At 34.0% G+C, this 11,851-nt stretch overlaps 2 protein-coding genes across 2 annotated transcripts; both read right to left on the bottom strand.

The window, feature by feature from the left end:
• Positions 1-92: 92 nt before the first annotated feature.
• On the bottom strand, positions 93-2,247 carry LOC123911392 (probable aquaporin TIP2-2). Its single transcript, XM_045962795.1, has 3 exons — positions 2,016-2,247; positions 1,315-1,562; positions 93-656 (listed from the first exon to the last, which is right to left on the bottom strand). The coding sequence occupies exons 1-3, from the start codon at positions 2,140-2,142 to the stop codon at positions 282-284; spliced, it is 750 nt and encodes a 249-aa protein (XP_045818751.1). The 5' UTR covers positions 2,143-2,247; the 3' UTR covers positions 93-281.
• Positions 2,248-5,827: 3,580 nt separating this feature from the next.
• LOC123905213 (protein FAR1-RELATED SEQUENCE 5-like) lies at positions 5,828-7,766 on the bottom strand. Its single transcript, XM_045954840.1, has 2 exons — positions 7,606-7,766; positions 5,828-7,203 (listed from the first exon to the last, which is right to left on the bottom strand). The coding sequence occupies exons 1-2, from the start codon at positions 7,676-7,678 to the stop codon at positions 5,828-5,830; spliced, it is 1,449 nt and encodes a 482-aa protein (XP_045810796.1). The 5' UTR covers positions 7,679-7,766.
• Between the last annotated feature and the right edge of the window lie 4,085 nt (positions 7,767-11,851).

Here is an 11,851-nt window from a genome sequence, read left to right as displayed (position 1 = left end):
GCTCTGTATGTAGAAGCTAGTGATTACTACTAAAACTGGGCAATAGTTTGTTAGTTTCTAGTAGTTGAGTAGTGTTTGAGAATGTAACAATATTTCAGATCAAAACAAAGGGACCTTCATTCATACTTTTATAGTTTACAAATTTATTACAAACAGTGCGGATTGATGATAGAAGTTACAGCTTTCTTTTTTTGAAAGAAAAAACCCAAGAGGTTCAAAACAGCAAGCAAACAGTGAACAAAGTTTAAGCTTGAAAGGACCAACGACAACAATTGCTCATTCTAAGGGTATGTTTCAGTTGATGGTGCTGGGGCATATGAACCAATGAAGATGTCACCATAAATCAACCCAGCCAAGCCTCCTCCTATCAATGGGCCAACCCAGTAGATCCAGTTATCAGCAAAGTTTCCATTAACCACAGCTGGACCGAATGAGCGAGCCGGGTTCATTGAACCGCCACTGAATGGACCGGCCGCTAAGATGTTGGCACCCACAACGAACCCAATAGCAATAGGTGCAATGGTACCCAATGAACCCTTTTTAGGGTCAGCTGCTGTGGCATAAACAGTGTAAACCAACCCAAATGTTATAACAATCTCAAACACTAATCCTGCAATAGGGTTCAATCCAGCAGCCACTCCATGGGTTGGAACACTCTGCAAATATACATCCAACAGTTAACTAATCGTTTGTAAGAATTCGAAATCAAGTTTTGACTGAAACAATCATTTATTACACTATATTCATCTCTCGATTGAACTCTGAATCCTTGTTGTTTTAGGATTAAGAGTAAAAGAACTTATTAATGTGTAACATATTTTTTAATAAGCGAAGTCTACTGTGCAAGAGTAAGTTAAGTCTTGCACCGTGCAAGACTTGTTATGTCCATTGGATCAAATTAACCTATAACATTGTTACATGTACCGTAGTATCATATTATTTAGTTTTTTTATTCAATTTTTTATTAATTAGTTAAAGAATTAATTTTTCGTTCTCTCTCCTCTGTCACTTGAAAAGTTCATCTCTTCATTCTGAAACTCTTGTTATCCTTTTCTCAAAAAAAAAAATTTGCACAAATAAATTCGGAAGGTATAATCGAAATTATGACCAACATTGAAACAAATTAATTTGTACGCAGCCACGAGCGGGAAAATAGAAAATTAAAACAAATAATTCTTAAAATTATGTTATCATTAGTTTTACAATCGCAAGATGGTATGATAGATCTTGATGCATCTAACGAATAAAATAATGTCTTGCATGGTGTAAGACTTAAGTCACTCTTGCACATTAGACAAAGCCTTTTTAATATACCTTAGAGGTGACATAGCTGAGGAGGAGAGATGCAACAATTGAACCAAGCAATTGGGCAATCCAATAGAAGAAACCAGTTAGGATGGTGATGTTGCCTCCAATAGCTAATCCAAAAGTGACAGCGGGGTTCAAATGTCCACCTGAGATGTTGGCCGCGATGGCGACACCAACAAATAGTGCAAATCCATGAGCCACAGCTACTGCCACTAAACCTGCTGGATCCAAGGCTGCATCTGATGTAAGCTCATCTGCATAATACAAAACCACCACATTTCATCATTCCTTGTACACTTGTACCAACTATAAGCTTATGTTTTTGCCAATATTGCAATATTTTGACTTAATGAAAAAGCAAAATAAGTCTTTTAGTCCTTTAAGTTGTTTGATTATATCAGATTATTCCTTCACAACAACATTTATATCGCATAGGTCCTTTAAGTCTTATTACGTGCACATCAGGTCAATACCATTGTTCAAATATTTCGTGACAAAAACACGTGCCTGTTATGTTATTGACGTGACATGAACAATGTTGGTGACTTATTAAGTGTACTCATTTCTCATATTCTATGTGTGACTTGAACGATTTGAGACAAATATTATGTGAGACGGAAAAAAAAATTATAAACCTCTGGAGACTACGCAACCTATTCCTCTTATCTCTTGACAAAAAATAAAAGTCACACTTTAACACTACTTACTGTAAGCAATGGCTGATCCAACTCCCGCAAACACAAAAATCAGAGTGGCAATGAACTCTGAGAGATATGCCTTAATGGAAGCAATGCTAAAAGAGTCGTCAAATGTACCAAAAGTTATCTTCACCATTTTGGCAAATCACTTGAAAACTAAGGAGAGCTAGCTTAATTAACTCAAGACTAAGGTGTTTTGAACTTATCTAATCAACTATTAATTGATGTCTTGCATAAGAATTCTTTGCTATGGTATTATATATGAAGAGTTTACAATAATAAAATGAATGTGATTGTGAAAGAGGCCATTCTTTGTTGTCATGGCACCGACCATGGGCCACATTAGTTTTAAGATAATGCTTGATTAATATGCTAGGACCTAACTAACCACCCTTAACCTTTTCTTTATTTCAAAAGTTATAGGATTCCTATACATATTTTATTCATTAAGAGCGTAATGACAACGGGTGCAGGTTCCCTCCATTTGAGGATGCCTCCATTTAGCTCATAGATTAAATGGGTGAGTGCCATGTGGAAAAAAAACATCTAATGGTTGAGATCAAACTTTTCCTTACAATATTATAATAGTCTTCACTGCACATGATTTTTTTCTCTCACTCACCCAATTCATTCTCTCGTCATGCTTCAATGGAGTTTTCAAGCCATGACCGATTCTGTCAAAGCTTAGAGGACAAGACCATGGCCGTCATACAAGTAACATCCATCGTCGTCGGATTGGGTCAAGTCCTTAAAATTAAATCTTACCATCATCTTTGAAAAACAAATAAGTCGGATCTGGAAGCAAAGTTTCTCATAGATTTAAGTTTTCTTGTAACTGATTTCGAATTAAACATGGTCTGGTTATACTTGATTTGAGGTATTAATTTTTACGATGGAGCTCTGCTAGGGTTTCTATAACGACTTTCTTTGCCCAGACTCCGTTGGACCTTCCTTCTGTTTGGTAAGATTGGACCTTTCTCTGCGATCTGATGCAGCCATCTGAATCTTTTTCCTGATTCTTTCAAGCCCTGGTCTGGTTCTTTGCGGCCATGGATGTTATTTGCCCGTGATCCGCACTTTTGGTCATTACGCACGAATTTTGGTGGATATGGACCTTTCACGTCGCATCTTTGACGAAGTTACGGTGGAAAGGGAAGGCTCCGCCTTAAGGATTGAAGTGAGAAATGCTTTGTTACAGAACCTGCACAACAAGAAACGCAGCATAATAATAATAATTAGGAGAATGTTAACTTGTACCCTTAAGGGCACATGTTAAGAAGATAAATGTAGAAAACATTTATTGAACTTGTGGTGTATTCAATTTTCTAAACATTAAATGTTTTCTACCATTAAATGCTCTATTTCTATTTTTAGGTAGCTTTGATATGGTTTTTTGTGTTTTTGTATTGCGGAATTTGGTGAGATATAAATTTAGGGAGAAAACTCTCCTCAAATATAGGGTTATATGAAGAATACTAAAGTTCTTATTTTATTCATCATGCTTATGGCTCTATATATAGAGCTACATAAAAACAAATCATATATTTTTAAAACAAAACTAATCCTATAATAAATTCTAAACAAATCTTAAATATTCTAAATAGAAATATAAATCATAAAACCTAATATTATCATATTTTAAATATAAATCTAAATAATATTTAAATCTAAGATCTTCCAAAAAAGATATTTAGGCATTATTCCCAACACTCCTCCTTGACTGAATATCTTTTTGTTGTATCCAATCTGAGATTTGCACTGAAATTTTATTGTATTTTTTGTTTATCAAGTCTCTCCTCTTTGACCGAATATCTTTGTGTTGTATCCGACCTGAGATTTGAGTTGAAATTTTTTTTTTTGAACACTCCTCCTCGACTGAATATCTTTGTGTTGTATCCAGCATGAGATTCATGTTGATTTTTGTTGTTGTTGTTGTTGTTGTTCATCCACATTCTTTGTTGCTGTTTTTGTTTAACACTCCTCCCTGACTGAATATTTTTATGTTGTATTCTGCCCGAGATTCATGTTGATTTTTGTTTTTGTTGTCTACATCTTCATATGAGACTTGAGCTTTTTTCATGTATTTGTTATGGTTATACATGAAACTATCTCGCATATAACATATGAAAGATGCAGGTTATGGTTATGGTTTTTCTACAACTTCATATGAGACTTGAGCTTTTTTCATGTATTTGTTATGGTTATGGGTTATATAATACATGAAACCATCTCGCATATAACGTATGAAAGGTGTAGGTTATGGTTATGGTTTTTGGCTATGGGTTGTTTTTCTCTTCTTTTTCACATCTTCATAATAAAGATGCAATCAAGGTTATGAGTTGTTGATTTCATGGTTTCTTCTTTTTTCTTCGTCTTCATCATCTTCTTCCATCTTCACAGATCTGAACCTTAGCGCTCTGATGCCACTGATATGGTTTTTTGTGTTTTTGTATTGCGGAATTTGGTGAGATATAAATTTAGGGAGAAAACTCTCCTCAAATATAGGGTTATATGAAGAATACTAAAGTTCTTATTTTATTCATCATGCTTATGGCTCTATATATAGAGCTACATAAAAACAAATCATATATTTTTAAAACAAAACTAATCCTATAATAAATTCTAAACAAATCTTAAATATTCTAAATAGAAATATAAATCATAAAACCTAATATTATCATATTTTAAATATAAATCTAAATAATATTTAAATCTAAGATCTTCCAAAAAAGATATTTAGGCATTATTCCCAACAAGCTTAACATGTGCTCTTAGGGCACAAGTTAACATAACCCTAATAATTATGTTGTTGCTGATATTGAGTCTGAGATCGTTGTGGAGCAAATTGTTACAAATTACATTGTTACTGAAACTGCACAACAAGAAACTGATGAAGCTATTCATGATGTCAAGGACCTGCATAATAATAACAATAGTAATAATATGGATGCTACAGCGGAGATCGTTGTGGAGCCAATTGTTACATATTCCATTGTTACTGAAACTGCACAACAAGAAACTGATGAAGCTATTCATGATGTCAAGGACCTGCATAATAATAATAATAGTAATAATATGGATGCTACGACGGAGATCGTTGTGGAGCCAATTGTTACATATTCCATTGTTACTGAAACTGCACAACAAGAAACTGATGAAGCTATTCATGATGTCAAGGACCTGCATAATAATAATAATAGTAATAAACTAATAATATGGATGTTGCGGCAGAGATCGTTGTGGAGCCAATTGTTACATATTCCATTGTTACTGAAACTGCACAACAAGAAACTGATGAAGCTATTCATGATGTCAAGGTTATATAGTTATGTTTGCACTTGGTCTCGCCAGCTCGAAATCATTTCGCCGCCCTCTTCTCTGTCATTACTTTGATATATCCTAACCGTTCTTTAGTTAATATATTTTAAAACTGTTTTTTTAGCCTGATTCCTTTGAGCTTGGTTATTTTGATGAAATTGACTTAATTGTCAACATACTTAGTGTTGCCAATTGAAACCATCCAGATAGAACAAAAACAAAATGTCATTTTCATTGTAATAATTCTATAAACCAGTAAACCAGTCATTTGTCATTTGTGATGCCATTGAATCAAATATCTCTAAAAAAACCATAAACATAAAGGACATATCATTGACATAATTCATAAACTAACAAACCATAAACATAAAAGATATCTCATTGTCATAATTCATAAACCAGTTAAACATAAACAAGTGATGATCATATTACAAAATGTCTCCCAAAAAGTTAAAATCAAAATACTTAGACATTAAATGTCTAAAAGAAGTTGTGAAACTCGCTTAATTGTGTCCCTTGAATTGTAACTTGATGTTGAGTTCCACCGTCAACTTGGCTTGATTGTGTCCCTTGTGTCCCTTAAATTGTAACTTGATGTTGAGTTTCATTGTAAACTTGGCTTGATTGTGTCCCTTGAATTGTAACTTGATGTTGAGTTCCATTGTCAACTTGGCTTGATTGTGTCCCTTGAATTGTAACTTGATGTTGAGTTTCATTGTCAACTTGGCTTGATTGTGTCCCCTGAATTGTAGCTTGTTGCTGCATAATATAACAAAATCCCCACAAAATCGTGAACTCTGTTGATATAAATGATTCACATGCCTCAAAGAGTTATGTCTTATATGCCAAGTGCACAATCCATTAAATGTTTCCGGCATAACTATAGAAAGTGCCCTAGCCATAGCAGGATCTTGATCGGTTAACATAGTTTTAGGCTTTGCTCCACCCATCGCTTTGAGGAAGGTTTCAAATAACCACTGAAAAGAAGGTATTGTTTCATCATATAACAATGCTGCCCCAAAAATGACTGTTTGCCTGTGATTATTAAGTCCAACAAATACTCCTAATGGCCAACAATCCTTATTTGTCTTGTATGTGGTATCAAATGTTATGACATCACCAAAGTACCCATAATCATTTATCATTTGTGCATCCGCCCAAAATATGTTAGTTATTAGCTCGTCCACATCCATTTGAAAGTCATAAAAGAACGAGGGATTTTCACTTTCTTGTTTGAAATACATCATCAATGCACCTACTTCACCATACTTTAGTGATTGCTTCCTTTTGGTTTTAAGGTAATTCTTAAGGTCTTCTCTTGTAAAACCAACAGTCTCTATCCCACCAGCTTGTTTGGATATATATTCGTGCAAATCTTTTGGTGTTAATCCTGATTCATCTCCTAAGACAATTTGTGATGCTTGTGCCTCAGATATGCGTCGATGAGAGCGAATCATGTGAACATGCTCTGGCGGTTGAAGAGGGTGGTTATGTTTAGCTATAAAGTCAACAACCTTGTATTTCCCTATCTTTCGATCAAGTGAAATAGCCATACGCGCTTGACACCCTGTTCTAGTTTCTGCTCTAGGCTCCGCTGTCGAGTGACATCTTTTGTCAACACTTCGTATACCCTCTTTGAAACATGTGAATCTTCTTGAAGTCAAAACTCCATCTACTCTGCTTTTATTTCCATATTCTCGACGAATACCAAATCCAATTGTTTTACTATACGCATTATAAAAATCATAAGTCGATGCCTCAGATTCAAACTCCATTTCCAAGTGAGGTTCACTGTTGGCAATACTTTGTTGCACATTTTGTTCCTGGATATTGTTCACCAAACTATCGACACAATTTGGTAATGATGAATTCATGTTTTCTGAAAAATATAGAGGGATGATGTTAGTGATTGTAAAAAACAATAACAAACACACAGGCTGTAGCACAACCACATATGAACAATGCAGCAACATAGACAATTAAACTGATTACTGAAGCAAATATTACAAAACAATCTCAGTAAAAAAATACAGCAACATAGACAATCAGCTAAGTCTATTCATGGGAGAAAGGAATTACAACAAGAACGATTAACAACATAAAATTATTTTGTTTCAATGAATAACAAAAAAGAATCTAATTCTGTTATAGCAATAATAAAGAAGACCAAGAACATGTAACCAAAAAAAAAAAAAAAAAAAAAAAAAGAAGACCAAGAACATTCACCAAAAAAAAATAAACACCAAGAATAACAAAGTACAGTTTCAAAAAGAAATAATACCTTGACCATTAACAGTAGTAGAAACGTTGTGTTGGCTCGTTACGACGGTGGTAGCGACGGCGTAATTGCTCATGTCGATGACGGCGAGACGGCGTCACGGCGAAGTACGTGCGTGGATAAAAGATTAGGGAAGACAGACAGGGCCAATGCAGGACTGGCGGCTGAACCGGCGGCGAGTGAAAGAGGAAGAAGTAGATCCGGCGGCGAGTGAAAGTGAAGATTGTGTTAAGAAGAAGAAGAAGAAAAGACGCAGATGAGAAAAAGAAGATGAGAAAAAGAAGAAAAGACGCGCGCTTAAGGGTTTTGTTTTGATTTTTTATTAAAAAAATATTAATATTTTGAGACCTAATCTCAACCATTAGATGTTTTTTTTTCACATGGCACTCACCCATTTAATCTATGGGCTAAATAGAGGCATCCTCAAATGAGGGAACCTATGTTAACTACTCCCTCCATCACATTTTATAAGAGCTAATTTGACTAAATGACACTATTCATTTATCTTGCTTTGGCCATATTTTTTTAATAATATATAGATATAAATATTAGCATATAAGATATTGTTTGATTCGTTTTGATGAGTATTTTCAAAATATCAAGTTTTTATAATTTTTACTAATACGGAATTAAAAATATTAGCAATCAAAATTATGCGTTGGCATATATGCATTAGACAAACTAGCTCTTATATTTTGGGACGGAGGGAAGAGTAATCTATGCAAAAGGAAACTTCGGGTGTTTAGAAAATAGGGTATGGATAGATAAGCATAAAAATTGTAAGGGTATGATAATTTTTTTTTGTTTTTGGTTTTCAATTTTCACTACCAATATTTGGTTCACCAGAACCGCCTAATCTAACATCAAGTAGTTATAGTCACTCCTGATCACAGTTGCGGGGATCGAATCAAAATGTTAATTTAATTTAATCATTATGAAAGTAAACTCCATTATCATTAGAAATAATTTGTGTCGTCATTTTCGAGGTTACAAAAAGAACAAAATTCTTTAAAAAAAAATGATGATGATGATAACAAGGGTGGCAATAAATATGGTTATCGGGCATTATATTTTCCACTATGACAATGAGAGATGAACAGTCCCCTTATCATCTTCAATGGTTCATAAAGTCCAATGATTGTCCAACAATTATTATATACTCACGTTCATAAATTGACTATTGATAATTAAGACTATTTGTTTGTGCGTAGATGTAGTTATAAACGCCGCTTAAAATTTTATAAGAAAAAAAAAACCGGTTAAAAGAGAGTGGAGAATTCACATTGGTGATTAGTGGATTCGTGAAGCAGTGTTTTAAAAACCGGACCGGCCGGTCAGACCGAGAACCGGAGAGTTTCTAGTCTGGTTCAGTTGTTGGATCGGACGTGTAGTTGAACCGGCGCGAACCGCTCGAAACCAGGAAAACCGGCGGTTTCCCCAAACCGCCGGTTGATTGCAAGTCCTTTTTTTCAAGTGAAAGAGAAGAAAGAAAAAAAGATAGGAGAAAGAAAGAAACACGGTTGGCGGCGAGAAAGAGAAGACGAGTGGTTAGTTGGCAACTATATATGAAGCTTTTGTAGTGTGAAAATATTATTCTGGTTTTTCTGTGGAAATCATGAAATTTATTTATTATTTGTGTTTAGATCTGATTTTTCTTGTAGTGTGGAACCCATGAAGATGACGGTGGCATGGTGGTTGGTGGCAACCATAGAAGCTTATTTGTGTTCAGATCTGTTTTTGTGAGAAAGAAGAGAAATTTTTTTAATCACCAAATAAGAGAAATTGTTTTTGTGAAAAATGAGAGATATTGTTTTTAGTTGTGACAGAAAAAAAAAACAATATGAAAACCTTGTTTTGTTCAGATCCGTTCCATTCATTTTCTTTTTTTTTTGACACACCATTCCATCTTCTCTTTTTTTTTAAACTTGTTTGCGGCCCATGACTCATAACGCGATTGTCAGAATTTTTGAAAAATTGTGCCACTTCTTGGCGGCTTAGGGACTTCAATAATAGATTTTGTAACTTATTTTGAGGGCTTAAACTCCAAAAAATTTTGTCAACATATGATGTTTTCTTGTAGCGCGAGTCATCCGGTTCAATCGATTTAATAACTATATAATTTTATTATAGAGATCGGTTCATTCCACCGATTTATCCGGTTTAATCCGGTTTAGTCATGCGGTTCGACCAGTGACCCGGTGGTTCGACCAGTGAACTAGTGAACCAGTGCCCTCGCTGGTTCGATGTCCGATCCGGTTTTTAAAACACTGTGTGAAAGTCAGTATAATCTCGAGGTCGAAGTTAGAGTAACAAATACCTTAAGAGGTGGTAAAAAGTTGTATATATAGGCCAATTAATGGATGTGGTATGGGGCCGACGAATGTGACATTGAACTTTGTTCGGTCCAAAAGTTTGATCATAATAATTTATAGTATAACCGTGAAATATTGTGTCTAATTCGGGTAAAAATATTTAATCTATTAATATCAATATTGTCAATTAAATTAGACCTTATTAGTACATACTTCTTCCGGTCGTATATATAAGAAAACATTTATATTTTAGATTCATCGTAAAGTTAATGTATCTAGACAATATTATAGTCCAAATACATCAACTTTACGATGAATCTAAAAAATAAATTTTCTATTATATAGAGAACGGTGAAGTATTAAGTCGGATTCTTTTCTCTCTTTTATTTTTCCTATGAATGGTGAGGCCAACATTAAAATATAATGTTTGTTAGGATAATGCCCAATTTCAATGTATTTTTTAAGGAGAATGTTAACTTGTGCCCTTAAGGGCACATGTTAAGAAGATAAATGTGGAAAAAATTTATTAAACTTGTGGTATATTCAATTATCTAAACATTAAATTATTTGTATCATTAAATGTCATATTTCTATTTTTAGGTAGCTTAACATGTGCCCTTAGGGCACAAGTTAACATGACTTTTTTTAATTGTTAAAAAATGCCATGATTATTGAAACTGATCATGAGTGGTTGGACGGCTTAGTGGAATAGCTCAACTTTGATCGGCAAGTTATGCATGCACTTTAAAATAAATAAATAAATAAATAAATACTTAATTTGTCTCATTATTAAAAATGCATTTTTTTTTAACAAACAATGCATACTTTTTCAAAAAATACAATGAAACATTGCTATGGGACAAGCAAACAATGCATACTTTTTAACAAACATTGCATACTTTTTAATTAAGAGGTGATTATCCGAAGAAGCTCCAAGCTTGGTAAAAAAATCATTGCATTGATTCTTTTTTCTAATGATGTGACAATTTGAGATTAATATCTTGAATCAAAATTGCATGGACATGAAATTGAGGAGAGAGATCTTTAATGAGACTTGCTTCTTTTCCCATTCCGATGTCGCTCAAGTTGACAAATTTATCTAGAAGAACAATAATAATTACTCTTGTGTCATTCTTAATGTAGATAAAAATTGACTCAGTTCCCCTTTTAGAGCTGGCTTTGGAGGAATTATATGAAACAACTCAATCTATTACTTATGGGGATTCTCTGGCTTCATCCAAGACTCTTCTGACATCTTGCATACGGTGTTTTATGCTATATTCCAAAGTCTCACCTTAGCCAAATACATTGACATCGACGAGCGTGTCTGTTATTCTGACTGTTTACATTGTATCAATCTCATTAAAGGTCTATCTCCTCAGTTTCACGTCTATATGCAGTTTTGATTCAAGATATTAAGCAGTTGTTCTCTCATAGCAATGTACAATTTATCATACCCTTAGAGAAGAAACTCAATGCGCTTATTTATTTATTTATTGCCAAATTTAGAGATTCTTTAGACAATGACCTCTTAATTCATGCTTTCCCTCAAAAGGCATTCAAAATCTCCTCCAAAGCGATGCGGCCGAAATCTTTTTCCTTCATGAATAGTTTCTTCTCTTTTGTCCGGTTTACTTTTTTCTTGTTTTGCTTAGTAACAAAAAAACTACTTTACAAAAAATAAATAAATTAGAGTAATTGAAATTGTAGTAGTTATTAGAAAGTTGAAACAAGGTTACAACAAACAATGGTGCCGATTTGTCAGTGATGTCTCAAATTCAGGTCAAACACTTAGTCAAAATCATTACGATGGTTTAAATGCTAAGTTTCTTTATTTGGATAGTTTATCATGTGCCCTAAGGATATATGTTAACATTACCCTAAGAACAAAGTCATGGAATAAGTGAAGGGTCATTTCATTCGTTTTCAAGAAGAAT

Source organism: Trifolium pratense, linkage group LG2 (genome assembly GCF_020283565.1).
Source record: "Trifolium pratense cultivar HEN17-A07 linkage group LG2, ARS_RC_1.1, whole genome shotgun sequence".
Taxonomy (NCBI): Eukaryota; Viridiplantae; Streptophyta; class Magnoliopsida; order Fabales; family Fabaceae; genus Trifolium; species Trifolium pratense.
The sequence above is the reverse complement of the archived record's forward strand: the minus strand, read 5'-3'. Positions and strand labels throughout refer to the sequence as shown.

Coding starts and splice junctions, on each gene's coding strand:
- LOC123911392 (XM_045962795.1), bottom strand. CDS start 2,142: ATGGTGAAGATAACTTTTGGTACATTTGACGACTCTTTTAGCATTGCT. Junction 1,563..2,015: donor TGGATCAGCCATTGCTTACA/GTAAGTAGTGTT, acceptor TGTATTATGCAG/ATGAGCTTACATCAGATGCA. Junction 657..1,314: donor TCAGCTATGTCACCTCTAAG/GTATATTAAAAA, acceptor GTATATTTGCAG/AGTGTTCCAACCCATGGAGT.
- LOC123905213 (XM_045954840.1), bottom strand. CDS start 7,678: ATGAGCAATTACGCCGTCGCTACCACCGTCGTAACGAGCCAACACAAC. Junction 7,204..7,605: donor TACTACTGTTAATGGTCAAG/GTATTATTTCTT, acceptor TATATTTTTCAG/AAAACATGAATTCATCATTA.